This window comes from Podarcis muralis, chromosome 18 (genome assembly GCF_964188315.1).
Source record: "Podarcis muralis chromosome 18, rPodMur119.hap1.1, whole genome shotgun sequence".
NCBI classification, from domain to species: domain Eukaryota; kingdom Metazoa; phylum Chordata; class Lepidosauria; order Squamata; family Lacertidae; genus Podarcis; species Podarcis muralis.
The window spans coordinates 4,781,337-4,799,075 of NC_135672.1; the positions used below are offsets into that span (position 1 = coordinate 4,781,337).

General features: G+C 51.8%; 1 protein-coding gene across 3 annotated transcripts; it reads right to left on the reverse strand.

Moving 5' to 3' along the window:
• Positions 1 to 932: 932 nt before the first annotated feature.
• Positions 933 to 16,963, reverse strand: ANKLE1 (ankyrin repeat and LEM domain containing 1). Of its 3 annotated transcripts, none has more exons than XM_028714042.2 (9): positions 16,616 to 16,959; positions 16,025 to 16,177; positions 13,832 to 13,937; positions 12,826 to 12,934; positions 8,435 to 11,182; positions 7,218 to 7,380; positions 4,812 to 4,983; positions 2,746 to 2,875; positions 933 to 1,736 (listed from the first exon to the last, which is right to left on the reverse strand). In XM_028714042.2, the coding sequence occupies exons 1-9, from the start codon at positions 16,726 to 16,728 to the stop codon at positions 1,564 to 1,566; spliced, it is 3,867 nt and encodes a 1,288-aa protein (XP_028569875.2). In that variant the 5' UTR covers positions 16,729 to 16,959; the 3' UTR covers positions 933 to 1,563. The 3 variants fall into 3 exon arrangements, with proteins under 3 accessions (XP_028569875.2, XP_077778193.1, XP_077778194.1); XM_077922067.1 differs by having other exon boundaries at positions 16,025 to 16,199; positions 16,616 to 16,698; XM_077922068.1 differs by lacking the exon at positions 4,812 to 4,983 and having other exon boundaries at positions 1,531 to 1,736; positions 16,616 to 16,963.
• Between the last annotated feature and the right edge of the window lie 776 nt (positions 16,964 to 17,739).

Sequence of the window (17,739 nt, forward strand, 5' to 3'; positions counted from 1 at the left end):
GGGCTGGCTGGCTTTTATCTGCCCCGAGGCATAGGGCGGCCCCAGTCCACAGGTGATTCGCCTCTCCTGGCCTGGAGGCGAGCCCTCCTCCTGCGGGAACTTAGTTCCCTCCGCCTCTCTGCCCTGAGCCTCTGCAGTTCAGGAGAGGCTGGAGGGTTACCAGACACAGAGGCAACCTCAGCTTCCTCTGACGGGGCTGAGAGTGGAGCACCTGCAGGCAATGGGTCCTCCATCCCCTCAGGGGCCAGAGCAGACTCAGCTGATGCCTGCGTCTGAGGACCCAGCTCAGGTGAGGACCCTTCAGGCTCATGCCCCAGACCCGGGTCAGCTGGTTCTGGAGGCGGGGAATCCTGTGCAGGCTGGCATTCCTCAGGTTCAACATCCGAGTCCGAATCCCAGGCCATCACAAGACTAGAAATTTGCCCCTTCCAAGTGAAAGGAGGAGGAAACCATAGTTGGCAAAGGGACTCCTGAGGGTCAACTAGTCCACCCCGCCACTGGAGGGAGGAAATCTAGGGCAGCCCCCGCAGATGGCTGTGCAGCTTGGAGAAATCAAGGAAGGAAGAGCCCACCCATGCCTCAAGGTTATTCCTGAACTTTTAAAAAAAATTAATCATTTTAAAAATTTGTTATGAAGCCAGCTCATTTTGGGACCAGGCTTTCCATAGTCCTGATGCTGTTTTGAGGTCTGCGTGCTCAGAGGTGATGGTTGGAGTTGCTTCAGCAAAAGATGGGCAGCCATAAACTGCAGGTCCTGCGTTAAAGCAGGAGTGTGTGTGTGCCAGGGTGGAATGGATGTCCTCACAGTGGCCCGTTTCAGCTCTTAGGTTCTCCTCCTCCCTTCTGAAAAGAGCTGCGAGAGCAGAGGCCGGAAGCCACCAGGGGCAGGAGGAGTGGGGTGGGGGTGAGGAAAGAGGACAGGAGGCCACGCGTTTCTGCCCGATCCTAGAAAAACATTTAATTTTTCACCAACTCTACATGATCCGAAGGAAGAGGAGGACCGAATGAGAAAGCTACATATAAAAAAAAGTATAAAAGCATAAATTACAGAATTAAAAACAGTAAAAGCACATGTCTGACGGCTACATATATACGTGTTTCTGAGAAGGGCACAGGAGACTCTGTTTAAAGAGAGAGGTGAACATTCAGTTCTGTCAATGTGCGTCCAGAGCGAATTCAAGCTTGTCCGACACTGGTCCTTCTCTCCTGTTGAGACATTGGGGAATCCAGTGGCAGGGAGTTCCGCATTCCCCACGAACTCCCAACTCCAAGCTGAGCCGGAGGGGGGCGGGGAGCCAACAAGGCAAGTCCCAGCCCAGGCTTCCTCAACCTCGGCCCTCCAGATGTTTTGAGACTACAATTCCCGTCATCCCTGACCACTGGTCCTGCTAGCTAGGGATCATGGGAGTTGTAGGCCAAAAACATCTGGAGGGCTGAGGTTGAGGAAGCCTGTCCTAGCCCAAGACCTGGGGCATAATGTGACGACCGCCTTGACCAGGCCATGGGTATCGTGTCTGGTCCATGTGGTGGGGTGCTGGCCACGCCTCGCGAGCCAGGCAGCTGTCACTGGCCTGTGCGGATGTCCGCGGGGCGCAGCTGCCGCTCCCCCTCTGCCAGGAAGATCTGCATGGCTCTGTGAAGGAGGTGGGTGCCCAGGCAGCGCCTCCGCCTCATAGGCCAGCCTGCCACGATGCCGTAGTAATTCCCTTTCTTCTGATTGGTCAGCATCTTCAGCCCTGGAAGAAGACACGGGGGGAGCGTGAGCCGTTTGATTTCCCTAGATCTCCCAGTGGCTTTCGATACCACTGACCACGGTATCTCCCCCCCCACCTCCCTGGAGCGGATGTCTGAATTAGGACTGGGCGGGGGGTAGCAATGTGGTGGTCCTAGTCCTATTCAGATGGCCACTTCCAGGAAGTGCTGCTTGACCCTATGGAGCTATGAGCTATCATCTCTCTCATTTATTTATTTAGCAATTAAACCACCCTATACCCACAGGTCTCAGGGTGGTTCACAAGATGCAAAATCACAACATAAAATACAGAATGCATAATCAAAATAAAAACAACAATAATAAATAATAATAATTTTTTTATTTATACCCCGCCCTCCCCGGCCAGAGCCGGGCTCAGGGCAGCTAACACCAGTAAAATTACAATAAAAACATCATAATACAGGTTAAAATGTAATTTAAAATGCAGCCTCATTTTAAAGTAGCCGATAAATCAAGACCATAAGGGGAGGGAAACATAAGGGTCAGACTGAGTCCAAACCAAAGGCCAGGCAGAACAGCTCTGTCTTGCAGGCCCTGCGGAAAGATGTCAAGTCCAACAGGGCCCTAGACTCTTGTGACAGAGCGTTCCACCAAGTCAGGGCCAGTACTGAAAAGGCCCTGGCCATAAAGGTAAAGGGACCCCTGACCATTAGGTCCAGTCGTGTCCGACTCTGGGGTTGCGGCGCTCATCTCGCTTTATTGGCCGAGGGAGCCGGCGTACAGCTTCCGGGTCATGTGGCCAGCATGACCCTAGTTGAGACCAAGCTAACCACCTTGTGACCTGAGACCTCCAAAGTGTTATTATAACAACAACAGCACAGTAATCCTCCCTTCCCTGACACGTTTTAAAAGGGCACATCCCCAATGTGGGGATCAAACCCACAACCCTGAAATTAAGAGGCTCACGCTCTACCGACTGAGCTATCCTGGGACGGAGCCCGCCCTTCAGCCGTAGCTGGCACGTGCCTTACCGATGGCATCCACCATGCAGGCTTCTCTCGTGTAGGCTTCCACCGGAATGACGTTCTGGAAGCAATGCATAGAGATGACCCCCTGCCCGCTGGCCCAGATTTCCAAGATATGCTGGACTTTGGAGCACACCTGGAGGAAAGGAAGGGAGCAGGTTAGCGGCAGAAAACAAGTCTTTGCTTTCAGGTCTGTTTCAAGACAGGATGCCTCCCTCTGCCAAAAGGGGCCTGACTCATCCAGATGCTTCTGAAAAAACAGCTGCCAAGGCAGGAAGATGGCAGCCCAACACGGGTTCATAGGTGCCAAAGGGTCTTGGACCCCTTTAGTCCTCCCAAATTGGGGGGGGGGGTAAAATGGACTGGGTCGAGCTGCCCCAGCCTCCTCTTCCATATGAGAGTACAGGTAAGGCACCCAACCGCCCATCTACCTGCCTAGACCTGGCTCCCCTTGAGCCATAGAGGGGACTTGGGTGCCACTGCATGTTAGGGAGAGGGTGCCTGGGCTGGGTCTGCTGTCGCCCCCCAGCTCCTGGCCTCAGCTTGGGCACCATCGCCTCCTGCGCCCGGGCCTCGGAAGCGGTTGTCAGACCGGAGAGTGGGGTGGTGAGGCTCACCTTGGAACTAGCTCAGGGGTCTGCAACCCACGGCTCCGGAGCCGCATGTGGCTCTTTTACACCTTTGCCGCGGCTCCGGGGCGGATACTAGCGAGGGGAGGAGGCACATTATGCGCCCCGACACTCCCCACTGTGGCGGGCGCTGTACTGGCTGTGACGTCGCATGGGGGCGGTGCGTGCGTTAGTCACACACCGTCCCGACGTCACCTTCCCACCCGCTGTCAGATCGGAGGGCAGCGGCGCGCATGCTTTAAATGTCACAATGGTTTTGCGGCTCCCAGGTTTTTTCCCCCTTCGGAAATGGGTCCAAGTGGCTTTTTTTGTCTTAAAGGTTGCAGACCCCTGAACTAGCTAATATGAAACAGGTTGCTTATTTACCAGCACGATGCACAATTTAGCCAAACCTTTTGTGAGAAACATCACAAGTAGCAAATTGGGGAAGACTGTATTTATAGAAGAAGTGTGCCTGCACACGAAAGCTCATACCAATAACAAACTTAGTTGGTCTCTAACGTGCTACTATAGGACGCGGGTGGCGCTGTGGGTTAAACCACAGAGCCAAGGACTTGCCGATTAGAAGGTTGGCGGTTCGAATCCCCACAACGGGGTGAGCTCCTGTTGCTCGGTCCCAGCTCCTGCCAACCTAGCAGTTCGAAAGTTCCGGCGGGAAGGGAAGCGGCGTTTCCATGCGCTGCTCTGGTTCGCCAGAAACGGCTTAGTCATGCTGGCCACATGACCCGTAAGCTGTACACCGGCTCCCTCAGCCAATAAAGCGAGATGAGCGCCGCAACCCCAGAGTCGGCCACAACTGGACCTAATGGTCAGGGGTCCCTTTACCTTTAAGGTGCTACTGGAAGGATTTTTTTTTTTTTATTTCGACTATGGCAGGCCAACATGGCTACCTACCCGTAACTAGAACTGTATTGATAGTTAGCGAAAACTATAAACACATAACTTCTGGGCATAGTGATATTGTTACATTACTAGTCCTTATAAACGTTGTAAAGGGAAAGGTTTATTGGCCGAGGGAGCCGGCGTACAGCTTCTGGGTTATGTGGCCAGCATGACTAAGCCGCTTCTGGCGAACCAGAGCAGTGCAGGGAAATGCCGTTTACCTTCCCAGTGGAGCGGTACCTATTTATCTACTGGCATTATTTATCAGCTTAAAGAAGTCTTTTAGGCTCAGTAGGTCTTCTTCCCAGGTAAGCATAAAAGCCAAGCGCTCGCTTGGCTCCAGCCTCCCCCCTTCCAGCAGGGAGCGGGCCAATGCGTCCCCCTCCCCCAGTGTTTTATTCAAGCTGGCACCCTGCGCTCTGTCCAGAAGTTGACTGGCGGGTGCATCTTGGCCACTGCATCTCTCTGGCCTAACCCCCCCACCCTGTGGCATTTGCCTCAAGGCAGGGGAGGGCCGGAGCTGAGAGTGGGGCACCACCCTGGGCTTTGCTCTGTCTGCACCTGTCTGCCTGGCTTCCTCCGGCTCTGCTGGTAGTGCGTCAAGGCTTCGTAGAGGTGGCAGTACGGCCGGGAGCGCTTCCCCTTGCCCACGTAGAAGATGGCGCTGATGAATGTCCGGAAACACTCGGCCCGGCTGATGTACTGGCTGCGGAAGGGCAGGTTCTGGGTCACCCTGTCGGGCACAGGCAGAAGGGCAGTTAACCAGTGGAACTCGCCGCCACGGGAGGCAGCGATGGGCCAGCAACCGGCTGTCTAACAGCTCCACCTGGGATGCAGGCTGAGACCCTACCTGCCCACGGACTGTCTTGCCAGTGGTGCATGCTCTAGTTATCTCCCGCTTGGACTACTGCAATGAGCTCTGTGTGGGGCCACCTTTGAAGGTGACCCGGAAACTGCAATTAATCCAGAATGCGGCAGCTAGACTGGTGACTGGGGGCAGCCGCCGGGACCATATAACACCGGTCCCGAGAGATCTGCATTGGCTCCCAGTACGTTTCCAAGCACAATTCAAAGTGTTGGTGCTGACCTTTAAAGCCCTAAATGGCCTCGGTCCAGTATACCTGAAGGAGCGTCTCCACCCCCATCGTTCTGCCCGGACACTGAGGTCCGTTGCTAGAAGTGAGGTTACAGGGAAACAGACAGAGGGCCTTCTCGGTAGTGGAACCCGTGGAACGCCCTCCCATCAGATGTCAAGGAAATCAGCAGCTATCTTATTTTTAAAAGACATCTGAAGGCAGCCCTGTTTAGGGAAGTTTTTTAAATTTAATGCTGTGTTGTTTTTAACACTCGATTGGGAGCCGCCCAGAGTGGCTGGGGAAACTCAGCCAGATGGGCGGGGTATAAATAATAAATTATTATTATTATTATTATATATAACCTGGAGGGCTTTAAGAGGCGACTGGACAAATTCGTGGAGGAGCAGGGAGGCCGACAACGGCTGCCAGCCATGATGGCCAAGCTCCGCTTCCACGGCCGAAGGTGGCCATGCTTCTGAGCACCAGCTCCTGGAAACGGCAGGAGGGGTGACGGCCCTTGCGACCGTGCCCTGCCTGTTGCGTTCCCTTGGAGGCATCTGGTCGGGAACAGGATGCTGGACTAGGTGGAGCACTGGCCGGATCCAGCAGCAGGCTCTCCTTAGGTTCTTAGGGGGATGCTAGGAGGCACAATATGGTCTGTGTGAGACACATGCACTCACAAAATGCAACCCCCTAGATCAGGAACTCTTTCCCTCAGCTCGAGGGCTGCATTCTCTTCCAGAGGCGACGTGCAGGGACAGAGGCAGGTGGAGAAATGGATGAAAATGTTACTTCCATCCAGGTAACCTAGTGGCATGATCAGAGTTCCAAGGGTGCATCCCAGCCAGGCCAAGACACCTGGGGTGTGTGTGTGTGTGTGTGTGTGTGTGCGCAAAGCAGGACTGGCAAGGATATTCTGTGTGGCCTGGAGAGTATTTGGCCCTTGGACGCCTGGGCTTGAGCTTTCCCACCCCTGGGTCATAGAATCATAGAGCTGCCGAGCTAGAAGGGACCATGAGGGCCACCTAAGCCCAGCGTTTCCCAAACTTGGGTCCTCAGCTGTTCTCTGACCATGAGACTATGGCCCTTCAGGATTTAACCTCCTTCCGCAGAGCCTGTAAGACAGAGCTGTTCCACCTGGCCTTTAATTTGAATTCAGCCTGATCTTTTATTTCCCTTCTCTTTCGTCCCCCTCCCCTTTTATGAAGATCACCCGCTCTGAGACCCCACAGCTCATTCTCCCCTGGGCTCCTCACTGGCCCAAGTAGGACCAATTCAGCCAGCTAGCCCTGGGGATTATCTAACTGATTTTTGATTTTTATTGTTCATGTTTTTATACCGTATTTTATGCTGCTTTTATAATTAAGTGTTTTAAATTTGTTGTTAGCCGCCCTGAGCCCGGTTTTTGAACCGGAAAGGGCGGTGTATAAATAAAAAATTATTATTATTATTACAATTCCCATCATCGCTGACCACTGGTCCTGCTAGCTAGGGATGATGGGAGTTGTAGTGCGAAAACAGCTGGGGACCCAAGTTTGGGAAACCCTAATCTAGTCCAACCCCGGCAATGCTCAAACCCACAACCCTGAGGTTAAGAGACTTGTGCTCTACCAGCTGACAAGCTCTTCTCCGTTTGAACTGGTGATCAGATGGGGCTGTGAGGCCGTGGAGCAGAGGCAAGGAGAGAGGGTCTCCAAGCCCTTTCCTCGCATGGCCAGAGAGGCCTGACAACACCCTGAGGGTTCTGTTCCGTGGAGAAGACTGCACGCTGTCAAACTACACCCTCAGTTTTCGCCCAAAGCTCAGCTGAGTCTGAAAAGGTAGGAATTGCCTCCTTCCCCCCCCCCCCAGGGGCAGCTGAGACGGCAGAATCGGGGAAAAGCTTCCACACCTGGGATCCAGGAGCAGGTAGTTGAAGCTGGACTTGAGAAGGCCCTCCCTCCACTTGCGGCTCTTGTCCGGCTGGTCGAACTGCCTGGACAAAGCCATCTCGTCCTCCTGGCCATCTGGGATCTGGTAAGTGTCCAGGGCAGAAGACAATTCCGGGCTGTAGCCTGGAGGCGAGTGAAGAACAGACAACCCCACCGCCACCAAAACAGAGAAGTTTGTTAGCACATGGTGGAGAGACGCACACGACACAGAACAAGGAAAGAAGGGTGGAATATTATCTCAATATACGATCACAGGGGAGAGACTTTGTTAAATCGTGCATGAGCAGAATAGGGCTGAGCGATAGATTGCTATATCGTTCTAAACTGGTTGTGATATCGGTTTCATAATTTTGGAACTGGCAATATATCGCGAATCGTGTGTGTGTGGCTGTTATGCAAAAATCACAATGTGGGAAAAACTGTGAAGCCAGCCCGTGCCTCTACACAGCTCCATTCTTATGTCAGATGTTGTGATATACAGTCATACCTCGGGTTAAAGACGCTTCGGGTCAAATCTTTTCAGGTTGTGTCCTGCGGCGATCCGGAAGTACCAGAAAGGGTTACTTCTGGGTTTCGCTGCTCACGCATGCGCAGATACTCAAAATGGCGTCACGTGCATGCACAGAAACAGCGAATCGTGACCCGCACAGACGCGGGTTGCGTTCTGCTCATGTTGCGAATGGGGCTCCGGAATGGATCCTGTTCGCAACCAAAGGTACCACTGTATCAACATTTCACGATGTTTAGCTGGTGATATATTGCGATGTTGAAAACCAGGTATCGCCCAGCCCTAGATCAGAACAGGTGTAAGTGTGTGTGGTGGTGGGGATTTGTGTATTAATATTATTATTTTTAAGAGGAGTTCTCAGCCCCTTAGCCTACAAATTAGAATCAGCAAAGGAGATATGTAAACCATATGTAAACCTCCCTCTCACAACCTTAAAGGCATGTCAGTTAAAGGCAAAGAAGCACATGGGGTGCCCTTTCTGGAGATGACCCTGGAGCATAGCTGTCAACTTTCCCCTTTTCTTGCGAGGAATCCTATTCGGAATAAGGGAATTTCCCTTAAAAAAAGGGAAACGTTGACAGCTATGAGCCCGGGACCTTCTGCATGCAAAGAAGGCCTCCATCAATGGGCTGAGGCCCTCCCCTACTCCCAGGCAAAGCAGCGACCCACCTGCAGACCCCTTCCGGGCCTTGGTCTTCGGGTCGCTCATCAGCTTCTCAAGTAGCTGCAGGTAAATTTTCCTGGTGAGTCCCGTTACAGGACCCGGGTTGACGCCGAAGTCTCGAAGCTGCCGGACTAGCGCTTCGTCTGAGAGATGGCTCAGCTCAGAGGCGGCTGGCGGAGAGCTGCCGCCCACATCTGCCGGCCCGGCCGCTTGACCGGTGTATGCCCGCCAGTCGTAGATGACGGTGTCTTCGGAGCTGGTGGTGTTGGCCACAGAGTCGTCCGTGCAAGGGACGTGGCGCTCCACGAGGGCGTGCCCTTCATCCTCATAAAGGTATTCCACGGGCTCGGTGGCACTCAGGTTCACTGGCCGGCCACCGGGCGACAGCTGGACATCTTGGGCAATGGGACTCATCCGTCCGGACGGGCAGGTGGACACTCTCGGTGCAGGCAGCCGGCTGAAGCTCACTCGCGAGCGATTGGCCTGCCTCTTGGTCGTACCACGCCTGGCACTTAGCCGCTCAGGTTCACCCCGAGGCAGCACAGCATCCAGGCTTTCTCGGGCACCATTCCCTGGTGGCAGCTTCTCCTCCTTCAAGGGAAGCTCTTCCCCTGAATCTGTCGCACGGTCGCTGCCACATTTGGTGTCAGAACGGTCATACCCTCTGCAAACTTCTCTCCCAGAACTTCCTGGTGTATCCAGGCTGATGAGAGGGCCGCCCGAAGGGAGGGACCCTGAGCAGCTGCCTGGCTCACAGCTGCTGAGACCAGCGCTGATTAATACGGTGTCATCGAGTTCACCGTTCTCGCCTCCCGCCGCACCAGGCAGGCCGCTGTTCCTTGGGCCAGCGGATCGATCTTGCCTATCGCTGGAGACCGGAACCTGCCCTCTGGGGTTTCTCGTCCGCCTGGGACGCTGTGGCACCTCCAGGGTCTCATCGAAGAGGGAGGAGGAAGAGCTGGCATTGTGCGTGGCCGACGCCATCATGCGGCTTTTGGTTCGGGGTGTAACGTGCCGGGGGCTTTGGTGGGGCTGGAGCAGCGGTGAATGGCAGACCCTGGTCGCCAGCATCATTGACCTCAGCTTGGCCTCCAAGCCGGCCGGCTCTTCTTTGATGCTTGGAGGAGTTTGATGAGGGATGGCTATTGTTTCAGCCGCATCCCAGACCATCCCGGAAGGGACAGGGCTCTCATTCCCCGGGGAAGACGTCTCTTCAGATGCCTTCTGTATGAGCACTGTTTCTGGAGTCCACAAGTGTTCCTCCACATCCTTGGTACTCATGGAGTGAAATCCTCTCCTTTCCTCTGTACTCAACCTTTCCTGCACTTCAGGTGACCCACTCCCTTTTAGTTTGCCTTGCTGTTCCCAGGTACCAACTCTCCCAACGATGGGAGAGGAAATTTCTGAAAGGTGCTCGTTCTCTGCTCCAGAAATCCTTGGCTTCTGCGTTTCCCTCAATGGCGGAGAGTCCGTGCCTTGGTTTCCCCACTTCTGCAAAAGGCAATTTGCAAGAACCTGGGACGTTTGGGAGAAACCCGGCTGCCTGCTGTTCTTGGGCCGTTCGTCCTTCCCAAAGCTGCACAGGTCCAAAGATTGCCTCCCAGCGCATGTGTTGGAATAAGCCCCCTTGCAACCAATTCTGTTACACAAATGTCTCAGGCGGTCAGACCTAGCAGGAGAATTCCTCTCGCTAAATGCCTCAAGCGGCTCTCCGGAGCTGCTTACCGGTCCTCTGGCAGACAATTCTGACATTAAACTGTTGCTCTCAGTGTTGTGGGAGCTGAACGTGGAACAGCTGAAGCTGGCCTCCCTTCCCTCCTGGTTCTGAGCCTCGCTGCAGCGGAGCGCTTCCGTAGTGCTTGCGTAACATTCGCTGTCGCACGAGGCATACTGGCCACTGCTTGAGCTTTCACTAAACGATTCGGCTCGTTTGGCGCCTCCGCCCAGATTCCCACAGCCGCTCGGCAGTAACTCCGCATTGACCACGACCGTCTTTTCCAGGTCCGAGACGGCTGCAGCGTTCTCCCGGGTGAACAGGTAGGCGTGATCGGGCGAGGTGACGTCCAGCCCTTCGTGGCCTGTGGCCCTCACCACGAGGTCTGGGTCTAGGAAGCTGCCATAGTGGGAGAGGTTGAAGGTGGCGTTGGGATCCTGCATGCTGGCAACAGGATCTGCTTCACATTCGGACACAACTGCATGGGTGGGAGAGGGCCCGGGGATCTCCTGGGATCTGTTAGCGTTCTGTATTTCGAGGCTCGCTCTCAGCTTGCTGTCGATTAAAGTGGAGGGGGGAAATGCGCTGTCTGGAGGCAAAGGGGACCCCTTAGCTGTAGTGCTCTGGACGCAATGAGTTTGGGTTGTGCCAAGATCTGGTTTGAGGGGCTCGGGTCCTCCGATGTGAAAACCCCGTGTTGCCAAGGGACTGGGGGCTGGCTGCCCAAGCACGCCGCCCAAGCCGGCTGAGGCTGCCGGCTGAGCACAGTCTCCCTGATCAGACAAAGTGCTGGAAGCCAAAGAACACTCCGTTAGGAACGAAGAAGCGATCCTGTCCTCAAAGGAAGAAGTTTTATCTTGACTCTTCGGAGGACGAGAAAGGAAGGTGGGTGGCTTCGCATGCTGAAGGCTCTCATCCGGAGGAGGCCGCAAGCTTCCGCCAGAGAGGATGGGGCAAGCGTCATAAAGCCTCAAGGACCGCCCAGGGTTCAAGGTGTCTTCAGTCACGGTGGTGAGGAAGCTTTCTTCTCTTCGGTAGCCTGTATAAAAAAGAAAGAGAGGGACAAATGAGGCTAGGATTATTTAATTTGAGCCTCTGAAATTAGGGAAACAGGAGTTGCTGGCATCCTGCTACATATCTCAAGCATTTTTGAAAATTGCAGAAAATAACTGTAAAAGGTAAAGGACCCCTGGACAGTTAAGTCCAGTCAAAGGCAACTATGGGGTTGCGGCGCTCATCTCGCTTTACTGGCCGAGGGAGCCGGCGTACAGCTTCCAGGTCATGTGGCCAGCATGACTAAGCCGCTTCTGGCGAATCAGAGCAGCGCACGGAAATGCCGTTTACCTTCCCGCCAGAGCGGTACCTATTTATCTATTTGCACTTTGACGTGCTTTCGAACTGCTAGGTTGGCAGGAGCAGGGACTGAGCAACGGGAGCTCACCCCGTCGCGGGGATTCGAACCGCCGACCTTCTGATCGGCAAGCCCAAGAGGCTCTGTGGTTTAACCCACAGCACCACCAGCATTTTCATCTTAAAAACTACTAAATCAGGCTTCCTCAAACTCGGCCCTCCAGATGTTTTTGGCTTACAGCTCCCATGATCCCTGACTAGCAGGACCAGTGGTCAGGGATGATGGGAACTGTAGCCTCAAAACATCTGGAGGGCCAAGGCTGAGGAAGCCTGTACTAAATATTTTAAACAGGTTCACGTTTTCTCATGCTCACACTTCCGGATTTTTTTGCTAAGCTCTGTTTCGGCCGCAGTTACGGTATAGCAAACAAATGAGAATGTAAAGTTTATAGAGTTTGAAAAGTGGAAGAAACTTTGGAATATAGGTATGAAGTTCTCGGCTTGTACAACACTTAGAGAAAATATGTATAAAATGATGTACAGGTGGCATATCACACCTGTTAGATTAGGAAAAATGTACAAGAATGTAGACAAATCATGTTGGAAATGCAAAATTAAGGAGGGTAATTATTATCATATGTGGTGGTCCTGTGAGGTGATTAAAAATTTTTGGGAACCCATATACAATGAACTAAAAAAGATATTTAAATACACCTTTAAAAAGAGACCAGAGGCCTTCCTTTTGGGGATAGTTGGAGAAGAAATTAGAAAAGAAGACCAAACACTTTCCCAATATGCTACAGGAGCCGCTAGAACATTTATAGCACAAAACTGGAAAACATCGAAAATCCCAACTATAAGGGAGTGGCAATCTAAATTGTTTGATTATATAGAATTGGCAGAAATGACGCAGAAAATAAGAAACCAAAAAACCAAAAAGTTTAATGATGAATGGAATAAATTTATGTCATATATTGAACTAGAGGTTAAAAACTTAAAAATCACAGTAGGCTAGAAATTACGCCTGTGACGCAAAGAGATTTAAGAAAACGAAACTGCAGGTTACAATATTTTGTATCATACTCCGAAACCAGAGATGAAGGGAAGTCATTTATTGTAAGTTTAATTTGTCGGTGTCTTTTGTTATGAAATTTCTTTTTTTCTTTTTTTCGTGTTTGGTATGTTTTTCTCTGTTGTTTGAATGTCTGTGTAATGAATTGAAATTAATTAAAAAAAAAAAGAGAATGTAAAGTTTAAAATCGGGGGATAGGATGCCAAGATAGCATTGCATGGGGGGGGGGGCGGGGAGCTTGATTGCTTCTCTCTACTTACTCATCCAGAGGTGCTGCCCCTCTCCAGGCTCGTCCAGGAACTCTTGCAAGATACGGAGGCACATCTCGTTCCCTTCCTCCAAAGCCAGGTCGAAGGCAGTGTTCCCGTCCTGGGAGGAAGAAGAGGCTAGAGGACCAAGGAGCCGGGCGTCTCCCCCCCCCCCCCCGAGCTAATCTGGCTTGCTAGTTCTCTCCATCCAAGTTCCTTTCCTTGCCCTTCCTTATTCCAATTAACATGGGACAGGTAACCAAGAAAGAATTTCGCAGCTTCAACTCGTCAACCGCCAGTGCTTTGGCTCTCCCTGGAATGGTTTCTCATGACGTCAGTGGGTCTACTCTAACTATCTTTGTAATAATAATAATAATAATAATAATAATAATAATAATAATAAATTTTATTTATACGCCGCCCTCCGCGGCCAGAGCAGGGCTCAGGGCGGCTAACATCAATTAAATTTCAGTAAAAACATAATAAGAAAACAACAACAAACAAATTAAAATACAGGTTTAAAATGCAGCCTCATTTTAAAAGTTAAAACCATAAGGGGAGGGAAGCCTACGGGTCAGACTGAGTCCAAACCAAAGGCCAGGCGGAACAGCTCTGTCTTGCAGGCCCTGCGGAAAGATGTCAAGTCCCACAGGGCCCTAGTCTCTTGGGACAGAGCGTTCCACCAAGTCGGGGCCAATACTGAAGAGGCCCTGGCCCTAGTTGAGACCAGTCTAACCACCTTGCGACTTGGGACCTCCAAGGTGTTGTCATTTGTGGACCTTAAGATCCTCCGTGGGGTGGAGAGGTGGTCCCGTAGGTACAAGGGTCCTAGCCTATGACTGGAAGAACTTAAAAAGAGCACGGCTGCTGGATCGGGTCAAAGGGGGCCCAGACAGCATCCCGTTTACCACAGACCCCAACCAGAAACCAGCCAGCAGTGTCTCAGCTCAACAGCAACAGGAAGTCCCTGCAAGCCTGTCTCCCCCCCCCCCCCAATGGCAAGAACTCTCTGGCCTACCTGGTCTTTCAGGTGGGGGTCTCCTCCTTCCATCAGCAAGAGCTTTAGGCACGTGTAGCACCCCCAGGCGGCTGCCACATGCAAGGGGGTGAGACCATCCACGGACCTAAATCACAAGCAAAACCTGGGATTCCACCTTGCACAACGTTAGGGGCCCAAGGCCTGAAGGGCGTCAAGAGCCCCGATTTATTGCACTGGCCTCTTGTCGCGAACAACGGGCAGCCAAGCACCCAGCTTAGTACTGGCAGCAGCTCTCCTTCCCAGCGCCCCCCAGCCCCCACCCAGAGATTCATGCAAGGTGTGCATGCTCTATCACTGAACTACGATCTTTCCCTTTAAAGTAAAGCAGGTCTCTGGATCTGCATGGTTCTTGACGTTAGAATTTTATTATCTTGAGGTCAGAACTAAACGGCCTCTGTCCAGTACACCTGAAGGAGCGTCTCCACCTCCATCGTTCTGCCTGGACATTGAGGTCCAGCTCTGAGGGCCTTCTGGCGGTTCCCTCATTGCGAGAAGCCAAGTTACAGGGAACCAGGCAGAGGGCCTTCTCAGTGGTGGCGCCCGCCCTGTGGAATGCCCTCCCACCAGATGTCAGAGAACAACAACTACCAGACTTTTCGGAGACATCTGAAGGCAGCCCTGTTTAGGGAAGCTTTTAATGTTTGATGCATTACTTTATTTTAATATTGTGTTGGAAGCAGCCCAGAGTGGCTGGGGAAACGCAGCCAGATGGACACGGTATAAATAAATTATTATTATTATTATTATTATTATTATTATTATTATTAACCACTGGATGTGCTGGTCAAATCTGTGTCCAGGGCAGCTGTCTACCAGCTCCATCTGGCTGAGACCCTCCCTGCCTGCGCATTGTCTTGCCAGAGTGGTGCATGCTCTAGTTATCTCCTGCTTGGACTACTGCCATGTGCTCTCTGTGGGGCTACCTTGGAAGGTGACCTGGAAACTGCAACTAATCCAGAATGCAGCAGCTAGACTGGGGACTGGGAGTGGCTGCCGGGACCACATAACACTGGTCCTAAAGGATCTTCAATAGCTCCCAGCATGTTTCTGAGCACCATTCAAAGTCTCAGTGTTGACTTTTAAACGGCCTTGGCCCAGTATACCTGAAGGAGCGTCTCCACCCACATTGCCCAGCTCAGACACAGAGGTCCAGCTCCGAGGGTCTTCTGACAGTTTCCTCCCTGTGAGAAGTGAGGTTATAGGGAACCAGGTGATGGCGCCGCTACTCTGGAATGCCCTCCCATCAGATGTCAAAGAAAAAAGTAACCACATATTCTTTAGAAGACATCTGAAGGCAGCCATGTATAGGGATTTTTTTTGGTAATGTTTAAAGTTTTATCTTCTTAGATACAGTCATGTTTTATCTTATTATATACAGTCATGCCTCGGATTACAGATGCTTCACATTGTGCATTTTCGGGATACGGACACGCCAAAACCCAGAAGTACCGGAACGGGTTACTGTTTCTGTGCTCACACATGCGCAGAAGCGCTAAATCGTGCTTTGCACATGCGCAGAAGCGCTGAATCGCAACCCGCGTGTACGCAGACATGGCGTTGCGAATGTGCCTCCTGCGTAGATCATGTTTGCAACCCGAGCGCTCACTGTATGTTGGAAGCTGCCCAGAATTCCTGGGGCAACCCAGTCAGATGGGTGGGGTATAAATAGTAAATTTATTTATTTATTATTATTAAATAAAGGTAAAGGGACCCCTGACCATTAGGTCCAGTCGTGGCCGACTCTGGGGTTGTGGCGCTCATCTCGCTTTACTGGCCGTGGGAGCCTGCGTACAGCTTCCGGGTCATGTGGCCAGCAGGACTAAACCGCTTCTGGCGAACCAGAACAGCGCACGGAAACGCCGTTTACCTTCCCGCCGGAGTGGTACCTATTGATCTACTTGCACTTTGACGTGCTTTCGAACTGCTAGGTTGGCAGCAGCAGGGACTGAGCAATGGGAGCTCACCCTGTCATGGGGATTCGAACCACCGACCTTTAACCCACAGCGCCACCCGCGTCCCTATTATTAAATAGGATGTCCCTATTTTCACCGGAGAAATGCTACAGGGTATACAAGCAATCTGATGCCAAATACGTTTGCTCACACTAGATGCCCACTGGTGGGTTCAGAGCTAATTTCCCCATGGATGTAGCAGAAGGACCCTGCAGAATACCTGATATTGGGGTCTCCGCCGTACCGGAGGATGAGGGCAAGGCACCGGATCCCACTCTCCTGCTCCATGCCGGCCGCAAGGTGGATGCCGGCAATCCCCTCAGGCAGAACCAAGTTGGGGTCCGCTCCCTGCTGCAGAAGGGCTTCGACCATCCTGAGAAGCAAGGAAACAGCAACTAAGAGATAAAATTCCAGGAATTAAGATCTGCAAGCCAAGAAGCCCCCAAAACCAGTTGGAGAGATTTACGTTTTGTAATAATCAGTGCTTTTTTTCTAGGGGTTCTCCAGGGTTCTGGCACCGTTTTTCCCTGGAAGAAAAGCACCGATTAAAAGTGTGTCACTTACTGTAACTACATGGCGAGTACCGGCCCCTTTTTTCTAGAAGAAAAGCACTGGTATTATTATTATTATTAACAGTTATTAATAATAATTATTATTATTAATATTAGTGAAATTATTATTATTTCAGGGGTAGTTGTTTACATATGAAAGCTTTTGCAAAGCCAGAAAGGAACAAGCGAAGAAAAGAGGGAGAAGCCGCTAGAGAAATTCACGTGTACACGTGAACAGGTGCGTTCACACATGCGCTTACTCGCACTCTCCGCCCGACAGAGCCTCGCGCAGCCGGACCGAGAGCGGCAGGGAGCCTGGTTCCATTCCGCCACTAGAGGGCGGCCGAGGGGCCGAGGAGGCGCATCTGCGCATGCTCACTCCTCCCGCACATGCGCAGATTTCCCACAGGAGGCAGCGGCTACTTCCATCCCCGCGCGGCCGGCGGCGGAATCTCGGCCCGGCGGGGTCGCCTCGAGACGCGGCCGGAGAGCCGCCCGCGCAGCCCCGACCGAGGGCCGCGCGCCCGCCGCGGCTTCCTCACAGCCGCTGTCGCAGCGGCAACGCCGCCCCCGCCGCCATCTTGCTTTTAAAGTTTGAAGCTTCCCTCTCAAGGCCTGCCTGGGCTTCTCATTGGCTGGCCGTCGCAATGACTGACTGCCCGGCTGCCCAGTAAAAAGAGGAACGAGGAGGGACTGGTAGGCGGGGGAAAAGAGAATCCTCTCTGAGGATAGGTTGGAAAGGGGCATCAGGCCTCTGCCCCTTTTCCTTTCCCCGCCCGCCCTGTTGATTGGTCTGGAGTTGAGGTTTACGTCACTTGATTGACGGTGTAGTTGGCTCTATTTGTCCGCTTCCCCCATTCAGCCTAAGAAAGACATAGAGGACTCGGTACTTTTGTCCGCAGACAAGATTTCCGGCATTTGCATCCATCCATTGATTTATTTTGCGTTCCTTCTATTAAAATTCATTGACTGCTTTTCCCTTCATTGCATTTCCACCGTTTATTTATTCATTCAATTTAAGGGGTGTATTATCCACCCTCTCTTTAAAATATATATATTAGATTTTCCACAATTATAACAAAACAAAAAAAAGCAGAATGACACACAAAAACAGAAAAAAAGAAAAACACATCAATGAACGAAAGAAGAAAAAAGGAACAATAAACAGATAAACAATAACAACAAATTTAATTCTTTACAAATCCAACCTTTTAAACAACCTTCTGAGTTTCCTTGTAGTTAAAAGTAACAGCTTTCCAATATCATTTTAAAACTAAAACAATTTCCAATTATAGCCCATCTTACTCACTTTTCTTAATATTCTCAATCAATCAATCTTTATTACGGTCCAGAGACCCAACAAATCATTACAAATCAATACACA